Source organism: Phallusia mammillata, chromosome 6 (genome assembly GCF_965637545.1).
Source record: "Phallusia mammillata chromosome 6, kaPhaMamm4.hap1.1, whole genome shotgun sequence".
NCBI classification, from domain to species: Eukaryota; Metazoa; Chordata; class Ascidiacea; order Phlebobranchia; family Ascidiidae; genus Phallusia; species Phallusia mammillata.
The window spans coordinates 8,193,054-8,215,059 of NC_137257.1; the positions used below are offsets into that span (position 1 = coordinate 8,193,054).

The following is a 22,006-nucleotide window of genomic DNA, read 5'->3' on the forward strand; positions in this document are numbered from 1 at the left end:
ACGCAGATTTAAACACTAAATTCCCTGACATGTCCCCTATTTTTTAACCCTATTTTTATGTCTCTTTTTATCAGTATGTTATTGATTTTCTTTTTAACTTCATTTTTATCATATCTTTCGTTTGTGCTACTTTCGTTCTAAAACAAGGTAGATTATGCCACACTTCGGACTAGTTTCATTGTTCAAATAGTGTAATATTAATATATTTTTTAACACTTGATTTTTTATGTTATCTCTTGTTGGTGGTTTTTGCAATAGAAATTGTTAAATTTTAAGTAACAACATGCTTAAATTATTAAATGCATTTTTATGACATGGCATCTTTTGTTGGTGCCGTTCCCTCTACAAAACTGATCTGTTGTAAATTATGACACCTAAGCTTTTCTTCACAAATAGGCAAATTGCTTCTGGTTTGCCTTCCCATGAGCAACTGTGACGGCGATAAACCACACTGTAAAGGCGAACTACGATAAATTAACAAATTCAAATCAAAGTCCTGGGCATTGGCAACAGATTTTTTTAACATATTTTTAACGGTTTGTACCGTCCTTTCAGCAAGTCCATTAGATTGCGGAAAATGAGGAGTTAAATGACAGAAGTCCCAAGATTGCGAAAAACATCTAAATTCATGGTTTGCAAACATGTGGATACCAAATTAGATATGTCCTTGTTAATTCCAGGCCAATACACTAATTCGTGGGCACGACCTTTGCATTTAACTTTCCCCAAATGACCTTCATGTAGCTTAGCTAGAATTGACCGTCTCGTTTTCCGGGGAATGACTATTTTGCTTCCTTTAAACAGGACACCATCATTTACGGACAGTTCATCACGGACTTTCCAAAATGCCTGGGAGTCTGGTGTGCAATTTGCGGAACGTTCCGGCCAACCATTGTAAACGTAATGCACGATGTCTATTGACTGGGGATATCGTTCAGTTTCTTCACGAAGTTGCGCCATAGCATTTGAGGAGATTGGAAGTGATGACACAACCAAATGAACATAACATTCCACATCAGCATGTGATTGCAAATCTTCGGTTTCTTGGGAAACACTCCTCGACAAAGCATCGGCTGTGTGCATGAACTTTCCTGGAGTATAGATTACATTAAAGTCATACGAATGCAGACGTATCATCAGACGTTGTACCCTTATGGGACAATTGTTTAAGTTTTTTTTAAACAACGGAACTAATGGCTTGTGATCAGTTTCTATGCATATGTGTTGACCATATATAAACTGATGAAACCGCTCACACGCAAATGTCACCGCAAGGAGTCCTTTTCGATTTGTGCGTAGCGCGTTTCAGCATCAATCATTGCTCTAGGGGCGTAGGACACAGGATGCGACTCTTTGTCGTGCATCTGAAGCAGTACCGCACCAAAAGCTTCTTTTGAGGCGTCTGCGGATACCTTTATTGGAAGTACAGGATTAAAATGTTTAAGAATGGGTTGGCTAGAAATTACCCTCTTTAATTCCATCCACGCTTTTTCTTCGTTATTGGTCCAGTTCCATTCACTGTCTTTATGCACCAGTGAGCGAAGTTGTGCAGCTTTTTCTGAAACATCGGGAATATACCGTGCAAGATAGTTCACCATGCCCAGAAAGCGTTGAACGTCACGCTTGTTTGCTGGTCGCTACATCGTCTCAATGGCTCGAACCTTCTTGGGATCTGGTTGCATACCACCTGTACTTAAAACATCTCCCATGAACGTTAAACGATTAACACAAAAAACACATTTTTCACGATTCAATCGTAAATTGGACTTCCTAGCTTGTTTCAAAACCATGCGGAGTCGCCTGTCATGTTCTTCTTTGGAACTGCCCCATAATATCGTCCATTGACGTGTCAACACCATCCATGTGCTCAAACAAGGAATGTACAGCACGATGAAATACTTCTGGGGCGGACGAGATACCAAACGGTAAACGCAAAAACCTGTACCTTCCGAAGGGAGTATTAAATGTACACAGCTTCGAACTTTCTTCGTCAATTTTTATTTGCCAAAAACCACTCACAGCATCCAACTTGCTAAAAAACTTTGCATTACTAAATTGTGACATCAATTCCTCCCGAGTGGGTAACATGTAATGTTCGCGCATGATTGATTAATTGAGGTCACAGGGATCAAGACAAACACGAAGTTTTCCGTTCTTTTTGTTCACAATTACTACCGAGTTTACCCATCTGGTTGGTTCAGTCACTTCTGTTATAGCACCTAATCCTTTCATTCTCTGAAGTTCTTCTTTTAACTTTGGTTTCAGCAGATACGGAACTTTTCGACTCGGATGGATGACTGGAGTGGCATTGGAGTTCAACCTTATTGAGTATGTATCTGGAAGACAACCGAGACCATTAAAAATATCCTCGTATTCGCGGACAAGCTTACCACACTGCTCTATAGACTCCACTGCATGTACACGATTGATAAGCATTAACGCCTCTGCACCAACAAGACCGATAAGTGGTTGAGTTTTAGCTTGGACAACAAAGAACTTCATCACGTGCGCATGGTTTCGGAATTTGACATTTAAAGTGCAAACACCATACATAAGTATCTTGTGATTGGCAAACGCAGTTAGCACAATATTGGTACTTTCGATACGAGGTGTACTGGCTTTAATATCTGATAGCGAAATTAGGTTCACCTGGGCACCAGTGTCAATTTTACAGGTAAACTGTTTTCCATTTAGTCTCAATGGAACTAACCAATCTTTTGAAGTAACAACGGTACTCACTGTATTAACGTGAAAAGAAGTTTCCTTCACTTCATTGACTCTTCGGTTGCTACAACATCTTGAGTAGTGGCCATGAACGACCTGTCCCCGGGGTTGATTGTCGATCATTGACAACCCACACGTTATTCTCTTTGCTCCTAATTACAGCAGCTTGTAGTCTAACTACTTCATTTGAACGACAAATAGAAAGACATTTTTCTAGAGTCAGATCAACTTCTTTTAAAAGAACTTCACGAACCTTGTCGTCAAAAATTCCACAAACCACTATATCCCGGATTAATGAGTCACTAAGATTCTCAAACTCACAATGTGCAGAAAGATTTTTTAGCTCGGTAGCATATTGATCAATATTTTCACCATCCTGTTGGTTTCGGTTGTTTAATTTATAACGTTCAAATGTTACATTCTTTTTGGGGCAGAAATACAGTTGAAATTCATTCACTATGACATCAAATTTCATGTCATTTCCAGTTTCGAACTTAAAAGAATTGTAAATCTGAATGCCATCACCTTCCATAACATGAAGAAGCAACGCAGACTTACTTTCGTCGGACTTGCTGTCACCACCAATCGCCGTCAGATAGAGCTTGAATCTCTGGATAAACCTTTTCCAGTTCTCGGCCATATTGCCATTCCACTGCATTGCCGGGGGTAGAGAAACTGCTGATTTGTCCATCTTCATTAGAGGCGTGAACGCACTTCTGACACCATGTATTGAATGAAACAGCGACACAACAAGCCCACAGCTACAAGACACTTCGAATGCCGGTAAAGGTTAAACTTACGCTTTTATATGGGCATGCGACAAGGTCGACACAAGGCGGGGCAATATACTTAATGCGTCACAAGATGGCGCAATATACATTACACTATATGAAAGTGTCCTTTTACTTTGTTGTCCTTTCCCCAAATATCGAGATACGAACCGCTGAAAGAAGAAATAAGACTTTGACCACGATAGTCTGTGGAAAAACAGCGATAAATTAATTTAACTCAGTACTTACCAAACGCAATAAAAGTAGGCCTACCATACGTCCTCTTTTTGGAGGACATGTCCTCCTTTTTAACAAAAAGCAAGTTGTCCTCCAAAGACAATAAAAAATACCCAAATGTCCTCCCTTTTGAATTTTCTGTATATTTAGTAAATACCTAAATAACAATTGTGCCTTTAAAAACCGGCCAAACAGTGCGAGTTGTGGTCATTCTTAATTGAAATTCACAATTTATAGTAAGTTATACTTCATCCAAATTGGACTATAATAATTGGCTGCGTGAAATTCGTCAAATATCTTGTGCCTTCATTTGCTTGTGCACAAAGGTAAACTGTTAATAATAATTAATATTCTTTGTCGGGAATGTGTCCTCCTTTTTGGTGAAGAAAATATGGTAGGTCTAAATCAGTGGTTCCCAACCTGGGGTTCGCGGACCCCCAAGGGGTCCGTAAGATGGTTTCAGGGGGTCCGTGGAGGCAAACATTTGTAGTTAGCATTACCAGCAGTACAATATTTTTAAGTTCCCAAACCGTTTTTACAATTCTGCATATGAGTGCAAACTATTTAGCAGATCCTTGGATCCGGAAAACTTGTGATTGTTATCTCCATTGTGACATCACAAAACACATTAACAATTAGTGTGCTTTGTTTACGTTTGTACACCAGAAAATTTATCTCTTTGTTGCATTGACTGCTACAGTACAGAAATGTATTGAGATTAAAGGACTGTGAAGGTTGATTAAATTCTGCCCCCAAAGCGAAAGTATAATAATGTACATATAATGCAGGAAACGAAAAGCATAACAAGACTAAATTATGTTGGGGGTCCGCGGACCTATAAAATTTATAAAAGGGGTCCGTGACTACAAAAAGGTTGGGAACCACTGGCCTAAATAAAAGACGCAGGTATGCATTGCATACGGTTGGTAGTTTACGAAAACGATGACCAAAAACTAAAAGCACTCTGACAAATAAAATTTCCTTATCATGTGGCACTAGTGCGTTGTTTGTTTTATTTGTTTTTTTTAATGTGCAGAATCGAAATTAAAACTATTGTGTAAAATAACTTATCTTTATGAGAGTTTGTTATTTGTTCATAATACCGGTACCGAGAAAAAACGTTTAGTTCATCCGACTAATATTTTTTTGTCATGGACTAGTGATCACGACTCGTGTGTTTGGAATAAATATATGTCTTCATTTTATACTAGATTTGTGACTCAAAATCTATCAATATGATGAGTTTAAGAGACAGAGATCCAGTTGATTATGAACGATCCGTAAGATCTGTGTTTGGTGAGTTTAAGTTATAATATATTTTGTTTTGGGGGTGTATTAACCCGTTATTCAGCGGTTGATTTACGAAATATTGTTTCAAATAATGTTTTGTCTTGATTTATCGGCCAATAAAAAGCGAGCATTTATAGATAGTATATCAGTCTGCTGTGCTCTTCGTCTCACTACATTGTGAAATTGAGAATGTAACAATTGTCTGATTGAAAAAAACTTTTTTCTAAGCGGTGACAATACTTTGCTGTGCAACTGCAACCACGGAAAGGTTGGGAATCACTGCTTTGAGAAGTGCACTCATCTTTAGGCTATTTTTGGTATCTTGTTTTAATTTGAAAGTCTGAGTTAATGCCTTATTTTGCAAATTCACTGCAGTTGGAAACATACCATATGAGTCAACAGAGGAACAATTGAAGGACATTTTCAATGAAGTGGGAAATGTTATTAGTTTTCGGTAACTTGTTGAATTGTTATTAGTTAGGTCGACTGTTCATGTTTCATTTTATAATTAAGGCTTGTATTCGATCGAGAATCTGGTAAACCAAAAGGTTATGGGTTTGCTGAATATCAGGACCAAGAAACAGCAATGAGTGCAATGAGAAATTTAAATGGACGAGAACTTCATGGTCGACCACTAAGAGTTGACCATGCAACAAGTGAGAAGAACCGTAACAATTTCCAGGCAAGTGATAAATTTGGCAACTTTTGAAGGCAATTTTTTTTGTAAATGACAGACAGTAATATCAGGCTTTTTAAAACTTTAGGGTATCTGGATTTGTTTGTTTATGATTAGTACCAGTTACGTAATTGCAAAAAATAAACTTTGATAGATTAGTACCAGTTATCTAATTGCAAAACTTGAACTTTGTTTATGATTAGTGTCAATTACCCCATTGCAGATACTTTTATTTATCTACAAAATCTTGCCTATTGGAAATGTGAAATTTAACCGATTTAAAAATATACATTCCAGTCAGTGGCGTATCCAAGGGGGGGGTTTGGGGGTCCGGACCCCCCCATTTTTAAAAAGTTGTGCGTAAATTAAATAGGCCCAAATCGCTCCGTTTACCACTGCATGATAACAGGAAGTCGTTATCTCAAAGACGCTAGCCTTCAATTTCTTGTATTCGCTTGTTATCTAATCGCCAATTGTGACGTAACAAGGGTTTAATAAGGAGGTTTATGCGCTAACAATCGGAAAGTTACGTTCCGGCTAGGACGCGGGTAGCAGTTTCTTGCTGAGTGTTAACTGCACTAATTGCAACATATCCAACTCTATTGGAATTTGAACAATGTAAAGTGAGTAAAAAATGGTTAAAAACGTTTAATGTGGTATTGTTTCGACCCGCCAAACACGGAATAGTTTGTCACAAACATTAGATCGATGTAAAGGGTAATTTGTAACTTACCAGGCACAATTTATGCCTCCTGTAGTTACCAATTTTACGCATTCGTGACATTGCGCAACTTAACAGTAGGATTACCGCTTCAGCAAGGGATTTAGTTCTTTAGAAATTGGATCTGTTTTTTAAGCAACGATTTTTATTACCTGACAGCCACGCTTATCTTGCAGTTGCAGTTTTGCTGAGTAAGTTAGATAGCAGCGGCGAAATCAGGAAACTACAAAGTTTTCGCTAAAATTAACTTCCTGTCAATTGTACGGGTAGATAAACCGCCAAAGTCGAAAGTTAGGCCGTGTTTCGGTCTTGTACTTTAGGGTCTGCTTGCAATTTTGGAAAAAGTGCTTCGCCGCTTAACCCGTCGTTTTGAACTAGAAAACGAAATAGGCAACGGGACAATTAAGTGGCAGTTCGACGTGTGAATTACGTATTCAGTATCATGCGGCCTAGGACATTTGCGTGGCAAATATTCCAAACATTTTCCAGATGTAATGACGTCATTAGGGAATTTCCCCCAAAAAAATGTTGGACCCCCCCATTTAAAAATTTCTGGATACGCCCCTGATTCCAGTTTAAAATGTCTGGAAATAAAATTTTGTAACTTATCTGTTAATGGAAACTTATGTTGCAGATAAATACACATATATACTTGTTTCATGCCTGGTAACAGTATTACCAAAAGCATTTCCGAAAAAGATTTCACAAAATGGTTCCCATGAAGGGGTGTGTAACTTTGTATATGTACTGCACAGGAGGAAGTAAATCACTTTCGAGCCATGGGGCCACCAGTAGAATCTGAATATGGAGAGCCAGCACCATCACAAGATGCCCCAGAGGCCATTAGTAAAGCTGTTGCAAGTCTTCCCCCAGAGCAAATGTTTGAGCTCATGAAGCAGATGAAAGTAAGTCAGTTACCATCTATCATTAAAAAAGCTACCATATTTAAGTAATGCACTCGATTTGTTATTTGCTTTTTTGCTGGTACACTTTGCTAAAAAAATTTTGTTCTGTGGGCTATAGTTAGCTTAGTTAAAAATGGCAGTATAAAGCCATTAATTGCACTTTCAAATGCCTAATGATAAAAAATTGGGTTTATTAAATAAAAAAATAAAAAAAAACCTGTTAGTCATCAGATAAATAGTGACCTATTTGGTAATTAACAACATACTTCAGTATGACCCATGTTTAGTTTACATAACAAAGAAAACTGTTTTAATTGGTTACGACTTGATGTTTTTACTATGCCATTTGATGTTTATAACTATTTGACACTGACATTTTAGCTTTCAGGGTTTTGAGGTAGGTTTATTCAACTCTGCATGTTGGTCCAAGTATCTCTAAATGTAGGGTAGAGTTACAGGTGTAAAAAGTAGTTATGGTTTGTACCAACTATCCATGTTTAAACTTGAACCCTGAATTGCCCTAGTGCAGTGGTTCCCAAACTATGCGCCGCGGCACACTGGTGTGCCTCCAGATGTCATTAGGTGTGCCGCAAAAAATATTGAAATTAAAATCAATCAAGTAGAGTAGTAGTACCAGGTGCTTAGACCACTAGGCCAACATGCTCCACGTCTCTGAGATGTTCAACTAGGCTATTTAACTATGAGAGTGACCTGTATGGTGGCTTTATGACCTCATAGTTAGTGCCTTTGTCAGCTAAAAAAAATATTCAAAAGTTCGAAGTGCGCCAAATAATTTTTGTTTTTTCTAAAATGCGCCTTAAAAGAAAAAAGTTTGGGAACCACTGCCGTAGTGTGTATGCTATTATGTCAAACTTATTTCTGTTTGCATATCTTGTAACTTAATTTCCTTTCAGCAATGCATTCAAAACAATCCAGTTGAGGCTCGTAACATGTTGCTGCAAAATCCTCAGTTGGCTTATGCCCTGTTGCAAGCCCAAGTTGTCATGAGAATTGTGGATCCAGAAATAGCAATGGTAAGCAAGTGTATGTGTTCAATAAAGTTGATCACACTTTGTAATCGCGATGCACATATTTTTAGAAAATGCTACACAGACAAAACCCAGTTCAGCCATTAATACCAGCATCTGAGGGTCCCAGACCAGAACAGGTAAGCTAGTTGGGTCACATTTGTGTTTTTTAGTTCGATGTGCAGGTAATAAACCAACAACTGCTGACTAAGGTCAGTCCGGTACCCAGTTTTAAACCTGATACCAGTTCCCGATATTTTACACAAAAAGTACTGTGATCTGATACCCAATACTTAGTTGAATAAAATCTCGTTGATTTTCTATTTAAAGCTTTTCCATGTTATATCAGAACAATGAAAAATAAGTTTGTAATAAAAACTTATTGAACGTTTTTATTACCAAGGAGTTACGTTGGGCAATATTAAAGAATTCAAAGTGTTTTGTTTGCAGCCACGTTTAGATATTGTTTTGCAGGTCTGTATTGACTGTTTCAAAGCAGTATTTAGTATCCTTTTGCAAAACACTGTAAGGGTCCACAATTAGGGTAACCTCAATTAAAGCTCAATAACTTAACAATGTAGAGTAGGCTATTCTTGACAAGCGAATCGCTTTCAGTTTTATGTGTTCGAACAGCAAACGTCCGAATAGGACAAAAAAATAGGGATGCCCTGGCGACTGAGTCAAAAGTCTGTGTCAAGTGACTATTGCAAAGTATTAAGGCATATTGTTGCAAATTAGCAACAGACATACACATGTTTACTCGTTTATTGAGGTGTCGGTATTTGGCCCGATATACCACCGAAGTATCGGACAAGTATCGATACAATATTGTCAAACCAACCCTAACTGCTGAATAGTGTTAGAAACACATATATTCTGAATTTGAATAGAAATGTTGTTTTCTTCACTGACAACTACCTCTCTACTGCACTCTAGTCACATTTGTTTTCAAAAACTGATGTGCAGTTATAAATAACTGATGCAAACGACTTAAAAGTCTAGAAACAAATGCTAGGATAAATTGTAAGCGAAAAGTTAAAGATTAGTTTATGGATCATAGGACGTACGACCAAATGGAAGTCCATTGCCTGGTCTTGGTGGACCAAGGGATGTCGAAAGACCACCTAGAGAACCACCAATTGGTAGAGGTCATCCAATGGAAGTTGGACCAGATCGGTATGATGCCTGATGTTTTTAGCCAAACTCTTTAAATGTCAAGAGATTAAAATATACTTGGAATTGCACTTTATATTCTATTTCCTTGTTTTTCATTTTTGTTTTCTCATCTTTGCTATATCGTTGATGGTATAAGATCAAGTAACTAGAACGACAAACCCAGCCACCCAGCAATCTCTCTCATTGTTCTTTCTGTCTTTAAATATTGCTTGGCCACCTAAGTTGGCAATTTGTTTTAAAGTACTACGCACACCTGTTCTTTTTAATTTTTCATTATATTTTGTTTTTTTGGCATCAAAGAATTTTTGTCTCTTCATTTTTGTAATATTATAATCGCACAGTGGACCACCACGGAGAATGGATGACATGCGTGGAATTGAGAGGGTGCCAGTTGACCACGCTATGGGTGAACCAGTGGATAGAAGGATGGATCGACACCGACCAATGCACATGGAACCAGAGGGTTTTGGAAGGGGATTTCCACCAAGAGGTTTGTATTTAGGTGTTGAACGAAAACCATCGGAGTTTTAAAACCTAAAAGTATTCCAGGTGGTGTGAAGCGTTTTTTCGAGGTAGCAAAGCGGTACAGAAATACACTTTTCTTTACCGTGTAGTAGAGCCAGTGAAGCTTTTCTGCATTGCATCCCTCGACTTTTGTTTCTCTGCGTTTAAGTTGGAGATTGCAGGTTTAAGCAGCTGAAAATCCAAATTTTCATGAAGGTTTCCAAAAATGTTCAAAACAAGTCATTTTTCTTGTTCGTATGCAAGCAGTCATTTCAATTGTTGCTAGATGAACGAGGATTCCCAGATCGTGGTCCACCACCTCCACCAGACCGGGGTCACTCAATGGAAAGAGGAGGAGGGCGCTCTTCACTTGAGCGTGGTGTGTCTCCGCGGGAACACTTAATCGACAGAGGCGGAAGACCTCCTATGGATCGACCAGGAAACTCCCCAATGGATAGACCAGGAATGGAAGGAGGACCTCTTCGGCATCCTCCGCCACCTGGTGGAGAAAGAAGCGATCCGAGAAGAGGAAGAGCTCCTCCTGCCGGAGAAGAACCACCACCTCCATCTATGGATCCCTCAGCGGAGCAAGATCAAGAAAAGGTAAATGCAGTTTAGGTTTGAGTTGATCAAAATCACTGAAATGTTAACATAGCTAGCCAGAAGGTGAGTTAAAAGTTAACCGTTTTTTTTTCTCGGTAGAAGTTAACTTTAAAAACATTGTTGTTTTTTGTTTGTGAAAAGCCCGCACTGTACGTGTATTGTAAATATATGAAAATCAATCAATTCTATTTTAAGGCTGCTCTTATCATGCAAGTCCTCCAGTTAACTCCAGAGCAAATTCGGATGCTGCCGGACGAGCAGAGACGCAGCATCTTGGCTCTTAAGGATCAGCTGCAGGGAGGAATGCCATAAATTGCCCGGAAAACTTGTGAAGATTTACTTGTATTGGTGGAAGTTGTCACTGCCACAAATTGTTGAAACTCCATTAGGTTGGTTCCTGACTATGTAAGGGAACTCTGATGCTAAAGGGGCCAACGTAGGTGGTAATATGTGTACAAAATTTGTTGTAAATAAACTTGACTCATTTTGCATCTAGTGTAAAACATTTGCATCAAAACCTGTAGGTAGCCTTCAAACCAGCCGCAATACTAACAGTGTAAAGCGGTTGGTATCAAATCTTGTATAAATTTAAACTTACATATTGCTGCGAGTGGAGAAGCTATTTTGCTGCCTGAGCAGATTGGTAAGCACATCAATTATTAACACAAGCATTGCAACTAATTGTGTTATGCTTCCTGTCAAAACAAACGGGACTGAAACTTGGCCGGAAGATCTTATGTTTGTTGCTGCACAAAAATTTCAAAAGAAATGCCCTGATCAAATATAGTTGCATGTCCAAAATAAATAAAAAACGTATCGATACCGCCGCGATAAAGCCAACGTCCTTCCGGAAACATTGCGCTTCGTGTTTGGACTTGTGGCTTGGAGGGAGTCTCTGTTCGATGTAAAATGTTTCCCGGTTTTCTAGCTAAGCTGAGTGTGGTTTTGTAGATAACGATTTGTTTTTCTCTGTTCTGGGGCCTTAAAAAGAGGAACTACCTGAAAGCTTGGACGGTTCTAACCGCAGCCATTGTCAACGTGCATGCTTGACTTGAAGTAAAGCCGTCGGTCTTACGTGTGCAAGGCTGTGAAATAGTTAGGCAGCCTGTTGAGTATTGGGTCATTATACTACTTTCTGGACTTGGTAAATATTGCAATTTAGAACAGAGCATATATATCATATGCAATATCGTTGGTCACTTGGTTTTGTTCATTAAACATCTATGACGTCATTGAAATAAAACGTTAAGTGCGCTAGCCTTTTTTTCAGAAATAAGATAAATGTTGAGGAACTAGTTACAAGATGACAGATATGTTAGTGTAATTTGCATGACACATAGAAATGTTGTTGCAAGTTTTTGTCGCCAGGTAGGTTATTAATAAAAAAAACATGGATGCTATGTGATGTATATTGTTTAATCCTTTTTGGAATTAGCTGAAGTTATTTCAATGTGCTAAGTAATTGGCTACATGTCTTGCAAGGCTTCAAAATATGCGCGCTATTTGTCGCATATAAGTTTGTGTTTCAAATGAAGTGTTTTGAAAATGTTTGTGTCAATTTCATTTCCAAAGTCAATTTGAACACCAAACGCCTCTTTGGTGGTTTGTCAATTCGGGGTGGAGTTGTTATTGTCGCGATTGATAAATATCTTGTAGTTACACTTTGTTTGATTTTACGCAGTTACTAAAATCTATTCGAAAAACATTGATCAGTAAAAATTAATCCGACATTGTATGAATTGGTATTGAATACAGTACACTCAAATATTTTATGTACGGCTCAACTGTGTTTATTGGCTAGTTCCATTTGAAATAATATTCCACCAGCAATACTCGCACCCTCAAAATCAGGACTTCTAAATGTCTGAATAGTATAGAATTAAAATTGCGTTGGTGTGTATTAACTAGGGCTGTCATCAAATAAAGGTTTCAAATTTTCAAATAATCAAATATTTTTTTCTTTTCAAATCGAATAATCAAATGTTTTAAATAATTTTAAATAACTGAGACCTGATATTTTAATGAAAATTCAAATGTGATTGTGCTTTTATCCAAAATGTCTAAAGTACATCCTTTTTCTGATTAAAATAATCAATTAGTAGTGACATGCCCCATTTATTCTTCGTAATTTGACACAACCATACGAATTTCAACATGTGTTTTTTTCACTTTGTTTATCTTGGATACTTTCTTACTTGAGTTGTGGTCGCATTAAAATAGTATTTTTGTTTAGGTAGTATGCTTTGTGTCCACCTTACAAGGTAAACATTTGTTTCAATTCCGTTTAAAATGTAATATTCATTTTTCAGTTGCTCAAACTTATGGTCTGCAAATAGAACTGTAACAGTAGTTGCTGAAACCAATAATGGCTGAGAACAATTATTTAGATGATCCAACTCCAACGTTGCAACATAATGATTCGGGAAAACAATTTCTTTCCCAGGGGTCGCAAACTCCCGGAGAAGAAACCCGTTTCTGGGTACTAAGTAAAAACAAAGGACGTACCCTTGCTCAATGTTTTGGCATTCTCGACGTATTATTAACTTTTTTGGGAGTTCTGCTTTTCATCCTTGGTTTTGCGGTTTCCTCGCATCAGGGCCAACAGCCTTTGAGTACATTCTACTTAGTGTTTGTGATCTTTCAGCGAAGTGCAGCTCGAGCGGACCCGTGTAAGTTCGTATGATGTGAAATTAAAAGTATATAGCTGTTTGTTTTCCCATCATCAATGGTCACATTATTAATTCAGAAAATGTTTTGGTCATAAAAAAAACGTTGAAGTTAGGGTAGCAGCCAATTCACTTATGAAATCATTTTAAAAAAGTTATGTAAAAAAAATGTAAAATAGCGGTTACAAACAAGGGAAAGCTATACGAAAAGAATTATAATTCTTTAATGCTAAGCAATAAACAACGTGTAGAGAATACTAACCTTTGATTTAATTTCATTCTTTTTTTAAAAACAAACAAACAAGACAACCAACCACCGATATTCAATCGTGTAAACGATGTTATTGCACGATTTTTTTAATTGTTTGTGTATTTACTGGATTATTGGCGTTATATGTGTTAGGGATTACAATTTTCATTTGTAACAAATAAGTTCTTTTAACCGCAGTTATTTCAGTGGAAGACCAAATAGGATTCTCCGTTGTCGGAATCACATATTTTGTATGCTTGGCTGTTTCGCAGTTTCTTCAATGGAGTCAATGCTGGAAAACTGGACTGTTCATAAAATTCTTCGCTGGTAACGTTGAATTTGGTGCTTCAAAGCTGAGTAAAACAATTTGTCATCACATTTAAACACAATAAAGGCGAAGTAAAAGACACTTTAAATTAAATTCATTTTTTTGCGGAACTTTTGATATGTTGAGGTTACTTGGTAACAGAAGTGAATTCTGGCCTTTTTGCCGTCCATATGCCGGTTTTAAAAGAATAGTGGGAATAGGCTGGTAGAAAATAAAATTTCTAATGGTCATAATGATTATTTGTTTTAATGTTTGGAAAAACTTTTCAAACCCCTCTACTCTGTAGGCATTATGATGATGAGTGCGGTTTTCTTTTACTGCTGCAAACATGACTCGTCAATTGGTGACGTAACCGCTGCAATGGGTGTTGCATTCTTTTCTGGGTTGACTATGTGTTTTGCTGTTGCTTGCAGAATCGCATCGGTAAGGAGTCAAACTAAATACAAGAAGTGCCATGGTTGAAATTCCAACGTATGTTGTGAGTAGCAACATTTCAATAACCTCTTTTCAACGAGATGTGTGGCTAAGCGAAAAAAATAATGCTATGTATAATGTCTAAACAAATTTATTAATAGAGATTGATTGAAAAATATCATTAAATTTAAGCATGTTTCCTTTTTAAAAAAATCATGATTGATATTTTGTGTTGTAAGAGATATGACGAGAAATTTGAGTGGGACTTTTTGACGAAATACGTTGTGTCGTGGAATACATGTTTGGAAAAATGGACCGTTGCATTTTTAGCATGTGCTTGGTTTTTGATGCTGGCAACAATGTGCATTTCCGGATGGAACGTAAATTCTACAACGATATGGAAAGTTGGTGAGCAAATTCTAAATAGAGTTAGCCCCCTGTGCAAATAAAAATTGCTTTCACGCTAACTGTATGTGCAGTGTATTGCCCGGTTAACTGGTACCAGATTGGTGTGAAAGGTTTAACTTATGATTACGTTTGGTAAGAATCCCTTACCGTACGGGATCTTTCACGTTCGCTTAAAACCTTTGACACATTTGTTGGTAAAACAACCGAAACACAAAATAAACCTGCAACAAAAGCTAGTACAATATGATGGAGAAAAAAAAATCTTTCTCACATTTGTTTCTTTGTGTTGTGATTTTGATTTTTAAGTTGCGCAAGAGACCATATGTGGCTTCTAAACTTGGCTTTAACACAAAACTCGACCGAGAAGTATATTATAGCAATTTGTTTTTGTTTCAGCATCACAGGAAAAAACCACCAAAGCACTTTCTGGTATCGTGATATTCAGTTTTGCTCTTTCATTTTTGAGTCTTGTTCTGTCTCTTGTTAACGTGTGTTGTAAATCTAAATTGGAAGCTGTGAGCTTCGAAAACTGTTGTGTGTGCAAAAACGATCCCTGTGGAACCCCAGTGGACTGGTGGAGAAGAATCTACAAATTCTTTTTGTTCGCATCAGGTAATACAGTTAATTCCATAAAATGTTGCGCATAATTTTATATACTACAGCGGGATCATAATTGTGCTTCTTGCAAGTTATTTTTAGGTTTTAATTAACCCACCTTACCAAGTTTTAGACTACAAAATCATCCTAGTAGAACATTACGCAGTGTTTAAAATACAATGGCCCTATATATCTGTTGTTATATTCAATACACGTATTACAATATTTACAACATACATGATTTAAATGTGCCGTTATCTGCAGGTGGACTTTATATCTTTGCAATTTCCGCCTTCACTTTTGACATGTACAGAAGTATTGACGACAACACGTTGGAACCAGGACCGGCGCTGTCCGTTGGATGGATAGCTGCCCTTTTTTACGCCATGGCTTTCTACATTCAGCTGGTACTGATATTAAAAGCGGCTTATCCTTTAGAAAATGAGGAAGACTTGGCCCGCTATTTGGCCTACACTACCGAAATCATATGTCTCATTGCTGTGTTTTTTGTTCCCATTCGCCGAAACTTAGAGCCGGTCAGCATGTTTTTCAACGTCTTTGGAAATCGTCCATGCAACTCAACAGCCGGTCAATGTAAGGAAACAAACTCAATCGTGTAATTTTTGGATGACTTTATATATGGACCAAGTTTTTTTGAGTTTTGGTTAATTTTATCATGTAATCATTGTCATGTAAACCATCTCCTTAAACCAGCGGTCCTCATACATACTTAGGTCCGCGGTCCTTTAGGGATCCGTGAAGGAATGTTGCGGGGACCGCGAAAAAGTTGGAGTAGTTCTGTAATCTAATTTGGCGTCAGTTTGTGCCACTGGATAAGTGCAAATCAAAGTAAATTGAAGATGGACTGTCTCCATTTCTAAACAAAAGCTTGTCAACTAACATAAATGCAATTGTTCGCGCACAATCGTTTTGTTTTTTGTCTTGTTTGGATCATTGTTATCTGTTATTTTGCATAACTAGCTAATTCTGCAATCAGCTTTCTTTTTTCTAAAATACACATTCAGGCTTAAAGACCATGAACCCTTGATATAATGGCAAAGAGGCCGGTTTAAAAAAAATAATGAAAAGTTTGATAACCACTGCCTTAAACCATCTCATATGTCTATAGGTTGATAGTGTTACATTCAAATAACTTTTTATCGAACTTTGTTACGTTGAATTGAATGGTTTTATCAAACGTATTGGTAACTAATTTTTTGTATCCTTCCAACAGATATTCTTCCCGATCCAAAACGTATTACCAGTGGTGTAGGTTGGTTTTATTTCGTTGTGAGACTCTTTTTGGTGTTTGGTGGTACAATTACCAGCATGCGTGTGGAAAATCACAATGAAGTGTATAAAAATGGTGAACATGAAGCTGTGGAACCAGTCACCAATCGAGCAGAAGAAGATATTGACAATCAATCAGGTCCAACAGGAGGGTATCAGGCAGACAATTACGAAAGAAACCAAGGGGTGAAACAGGGAGTTATACCGTTTAAGTTTGTTTGGGTAAAATCTGTTTATATTTAGAGCTTTCATACGTTTACCTATATACCGTTTAGACTTTAGAATTTATGCATCGAACAATGAATACTGTCGTTAACCAAAAAACTGGGTCATATTTTGAAACGGAAACTCTTGATTTACCAGCAAAACAAAACAATAATTTGCCACAAACTAACTTAAATAGTTTTTGGAGCTTTAAACCCGTTTAACCGTTTTAGTTGTGGGGTCCATGTGGGTACATTTAATAAAACCATTTAGATATAATGAGGTATTTGAAAAATTTTGTTATGTATAACCTGTTATCCTTTGCTTTCTTTTAGACTCCGAATGATACTCCTAGCGCCAATGCCACACAGTACTTTTTCACGTGTATTAAATTTTTCCTAGGTAGGTAAATTTTTCTCACAATTTGGTTCCTAAAAACATTATGGGCAATTTTTAGTGGCACAGTTATAATTGTTTTAATCGTACAGTCGAGATTAAAGAAAGTCGGAAAGTTTATTGATAAACTGTCTAAAAAGCAGTGGTTTTTATTGGGTTCGTTTGCCATTTTTCAGAAGGTCGCGAGAGCTTTGATAAGCAGCAAAATGTAAACTATTTTTTAACAATTAAAAGGAAAACATTTGTAAACAATAATTTTTTTTATATTTTGCAAGTGGTATTTCAGGATTGAGATCCAGGACTATTATCATAGGACTAAGTGAAATATCACACAAATTCATTTAAACTTGATTTAGGTAAAATTATGACCACTACAATATAAAAAAATGATTTGTTACGTGGACTTGCACACGATAGTAGGCTCAACGAAATTTGCCACATATGGACTTTATTAAAACTGATTTACATGATCGTTTATTAAGCGTGTCAGTGTTGTATGACAGGTTTACCAGATGTAGAACACAACTAAAAGAACTATAGTAAGTACAGGCCTTTCTTTTCGCCTAAAGCGAACTTAAGTCGAGAAGGGTTTGTCAGTTATTAAAATTGCCTGCGGGTGAAAAAGCTTGAAATCACTGGTCTACAGAAAAACTTCTAATTTGTTTCTATTGTATTATAGGTGTCATGCTGTTTTTATGTACATCTGTATTCTGGGGTCGTTTCAACAACAACGTTACTGATATGACGATGGTACTGGTGTGTTTAATGTTTGCCTCGTTTGCTGTGGTGTCAGGAGCTTCTGTGGAATTCTACCAAGTAAAAAGGAGTATTGTTTACATAATTTCTTTGCATGTAATTTTTATTACGTTCGCCACACGGATCAAGAATAGTATTTTTATAAAGCTTTCTAAAACTTCTATTGACAATCAAAATTAACACAAACAAACAATTTTTATTTAACAGCTAAAGAAAGAGCATCCAAATCGTGATAAGACCTGCATCGGTGCGAAATTTCAAACATACATGACGACGTGTTGCAAGCAAGATCTAGTCGCTGGTATATTTCTGCTTGTTGGTCTGATATTGCAAATTGTTGCGACAGTGGTTCCTGGCTGGAAACAACATAAACTACTTACAGGGATATTTGTCGATAGTCCAACGACAGTTTGGATATTGGGTAAGTTTATCGCACATTTAAAAGATGTGCGTTATACTTTCAATATATTTTCGTACTACCTCGGTAGAGGCCACTTAGGTTTAAATATTGCAAATAAACATATTTTTAGGCAAGAAGTTTTTTAATGAGTCAAATGGATTTAGTGGTTTATGCTTGCCAAAAATAGCTCAGTTTGTTTGATGCATATCGCCAAAGAACCAAAAAGCAGTAACTTGTGGTACGATTTTGTATTACGGAAATATACCCACAAGATGGCCCAAATTATACAACCGTATCTGAGACCTACCAACATTATTTATACAAAAGTTTTCGTTTCTAGAGCAACATTGTCATTCGATGAATGCATTCACTACTTTGGTCATGTTTATATCATACCTATTTTTTGGTTTATCCGTGCTAGCTTGTATCGTAGCATTGGTTTTGATCAATTGTTGGGATTGTTCCGAAAAGTGTGGAAAGATAATCATATGGATTACCAAGACATTTGCTCTGTTAGGTGGTAAGGACCATTAGTTGTTTTCATTTAGGTTTAGTTCAAAGCAATTGGTATATTACTTCCCCTAAATTATTTTGCACGAAGAATGCACAATCAAAGTTATTTCATCCGATGACATTGTCAATAAACTGTAATTAGTTTTACAGGATATAAATAAGATATATCAGTCTTAATTTGATGAAATGCAAATGCGGCGTTTTAAAAAGCTAAATTTGTACACAATTAGAGCGAGATTTGTTTGATAAAACATTCATTTAAAAATGCATCTCATGTGCTGGCTAAGATGAAGGCGCATTTATTACTGGAATCAGTAATGAATTGTTATGAGGTGGAATTCGAACCCACAATAGGCGCCTTTTCGGTTCTAAAAATTCATTAACACTCTCAAAACATTTATTTAATGAATTAGTTCATAAATCATTTTCTAAACATATGATTTTTTTAAAAATGTTTCTCTTTCAGGCTGTGTGTTTAGTTTCGCGTTCGCGGCACTGTTCCTGGACATCTCTACTGGCGTTGATGCAGGAACATGGTCTAAGAACCATCCCTACAATTGTGCTTTTGCCGCAACTTTCTTTTATTGCTTGGGATTTTTGCTGACCTTTGGGTTAATTATGTGGGTGAAGAAAAGACATGATGCTAATAAAGGAATTGTCCAGGCCTAATGGAATCGTTTGAGATGCCGTACTTGTACGAATAGTATACTTTCTCTTGTATAGTAAACGAATAGTAAACGTGTTTTTTATGTCGATTCTGTAAATTACTATTTGTAAATATCATTTGCACATTTTAAGATAAAATATAGACAGTAAATTTATTCGAATAAGATAGTGTGTCTATTTTTCTTAAGAAACAGTAGCTTTGTTTTCAAACTGCACATATGCCAGACAAATTTAAAACCTATCGACATTAATATCAGAATAATGGAGAGTCGTTATAACCAAACCAACGTTTCTGGAGATTGATATTGCATTTTCTTTTTACAAAACAACCCTAAACTATTGGTTCATCAACACAAAGATTAGGCTATAGTTTTCTCCTTAGGATGGCATATGACAATTTGTACTACTTAACCCTTGCTATGTTTTGACTGACTGTCCTGTATAACAGCTGTAATTTATCAGTAGTTACTTTAGTAGCCCTTTTAAACGCATATCCTTTTTGCTTTCTATGTGAAAAATGTTCTAACTAACAAAGAACACATTCTCAAGATAATCTTTTATTGGAAGTGATCTTGACATCATGCATGAATTAATTCTTCTATTTATAACTTTACTATTAATCTCACTGTAACAAAAACTTGCATTTAATGAACTCTGTCATCACATTTTTGATGCAAGATTAAAAATGCCTATTCCAACATCATGAATCAAATAAAAAAATGACACGAGACATTGGCTGAATGTCCAGCCTACGGTCCGATTTAAACTCTCGACAGGAGGTGTAGCTTCTGGGCAAGGGATAGTCAGGGTTAATCATTTATCGCCTACGTGTTTCAAAACTTTAATGAACATCGTTTCAGGAACTTTTTAAAACTTGACTGGAGATTCAAACCACTACTGACGTGACTTCAATTGAAACTCAACTGATAGGACTCGTAACTCAAGCCTGCATAGGTCATCAGCATTATATGGCTAAAAGGATAAAGTTTGTTCGCTTTTTAGTTCGCTGGTTATTTGCAAAGTTGCTTCCCAAATGTATAAGTGAAGCAGTTGCAAGTTTGATTGGATGAGAACAAAAACAACCGAATAAGACATACGACATTAATAATGTAAGCCAAATCACATTTGAATTCTTGTTTGTTTTTGTGGGGATATACGCTGCATGCGACATATATGGCAAACTAGTAATGCTCAGCATGGGCCGTCAAATTGCAGGGGTGGTTGCCTTTTCGCCATGACGGCCACATCGCAGTTCCTGTTTTTTAGACTTATTCACAATAGGCGTACAAAAACTCAGACGTATGTGGGCACTATAGGGTGGTAGTATTTTTGTCAGTCACACAAAATCTGTTTAGAGGAGTTTAGAGGAGAAAATCAAAACACATATATTTTAGTACATATATTTTAATATACATGATGGGTTATATGAGATTAAGGGAGACTTTATGACAATGTGTGTTGTATCATAAGGTACACTTTTGCAAATAATGACCGCTGTGTTTTTCTCGTTGTTGTAATTTTGATAGCAACAACTACGAACATTCCGTGTTGGTACAACTACTCCGGCACCGTGTGAAAATTTAAAAAATTATGTGAAAAGTACAGAATATACAGAGAGCGATCAGTTAAAACTTTTGAACTGAAACACCGAGCTTAAATTCGCAATTCTCGCCTATGCATATACAAACCAGTAATATGTTTGTCTTTCAGCATGGCATGAAACCAAAATGAGGAAGATATCCTTCTGCCCGCCACTGTCATTCACGAATCCACCAGCAGAACAAGATCAAGTAAAAGTACGTTTAAATTAGGTTTAAACTACTCAACTCGCTCTTAACATAGCTAGCCGCAAAGTGTTGACGTTTTCATTCAGTACTTTACGTTTGCAATGAGTTTAAATTTAAGACATGCTCTAATTCAGGGTTTCCCAACCTTTTTACGATCTCGTACCACTTGCACGCTCTGTACAGTCACTCGTACCACTTATTGCAGAACACCTAATTTGATCGAATTATATTTTATTCAGAGGAATAATATTGGCTTAAAAAAATAACACTAAAACACCACAACTAAATTTGATTAGATTTTTGTTTACTGTCCATCAATTGGTTGTGAATCCAGGTTTTTGTGCAAAGACGAAAGCTACTCGCGTACCACCTGAAAAACCTTCGCGTACCACTAGTGGTACGCGTACCACAGGTTGGGAACCCCTGCTCTAATTGTTTAATGAATTATCTTGGAAACAACCACATTGTAAACGAACAATTATCTTAGGTAGTATCTTTACTTGAATGAAATATCACTGTACGTTGGTTTTTGCAGCATTTGCAGCCAACGATTTCAACTCTAAACCAATCACAATACTATGCCAGTGTAAAACGGTTTGTTTTGGAACTTGTGTAACTATAAAACTGGGATATGAACCAAAATATTGTTATTTTTGTTCACTTTTATTCCACAATTTTGCGATTTCCCACCTTCACT

The 22,006-nt window shown here is 36.8% G+C and overlaps 2 protein-coding genes and 1 long non-coding RNA gene across 5 annotated transcripts; 2 read left to right on the forward strand and 1 right to left on the reverse strand.

The window, feature by feature from the left end:
• Positions 1-363: 363 nt before the first annotated feature.
• On the reverse strand, positions 364-3,498 carry LOC145233683 (uncharacterized). The gene is made up of 3 exons (XR_013861161.1): positions 3,283-3,498; positions 2,740-2,876; positions 364-2,336 (listed from the first exon to the last, which is right to left on the reverse strand). It is a non-coding gene; the product is annotated as an uncharacterized LOC145233683 (long non-coding RNA).
• A 1,378-nt stretch (positions 3,499-4,876) lies between these two features.
• Positions 4,877-11,123, forward strand: LOC145233531 (uncharacterized). Its single transcript, XM_080098281.1, has 10 exons — positions 4,877-5,027; positions 5,397-5,475; positions 5,535-5,703; positions 7,174-7,323; positions 8,238-8,357; positions 8,423-8,491; positions 9,412-9,527; positions 9,869-10,017; positions 10,318-10,634; positions 10,830-11,123. The coding sequence occupies exons 1-10, from the start codon at positions 4,967-4,969 to the stop codon at positions 10,944-10,946; spliced, it is 1,347 nt and encodes a 448-aa protein (XP_079954407.1). The 5' UTR covers positions 4,877-4,966; the 3' UTR covers positions 10,947-11,123.
• Positions 11,124-12,961: 1,838 nt separating this feature from the next.
• Positions 12,962-20,252, forward strand: LOC145234612 (uncharacterized). Of its 3 annotated transcripts, XM_080099318.1 has the most exons (12): positions 12,962-13,303; positions 13,749-13,877; positions 14,165-14,301; positions 14,532-14,700; positions 15,097-15,312; positions 15,562-15,891; positions 16,532-16,773; positions 17,127-17,193; positions 17,867-18,003; positions 18,151-18,364; positions 18,684-18,863; positions 19,323-20,252. In XM_080099318.1, exons 1-12 carry the CDS (start codon positions 13,000-13,002, stop codon positions 19,523-19,525), a joined length of 2,328 nt encoding a protein of 775 aa, XP_079955444.1. In that variant the 5' UTR covers positions 12,962-12,999; the 3' UTR covers positions 19,526-20,252. The 3 variants fall into 3 exon arrangements, with proteins under 3 accessions (XP_079955444.1, XP_079955445.1, XP_079955446.1); XM_080099319.1 differs by lacking the exon at positions 18,684-18,863; XM_080099320.1 differs by lacking the exons at positions 12,962-13,303; positions 13,749-13,877 and having other exon boundaries at positions 14,294-14,356.
• The last annotated feature ends 1,754 nt before the right edge of the window (positions 20,253-22,006 follow it).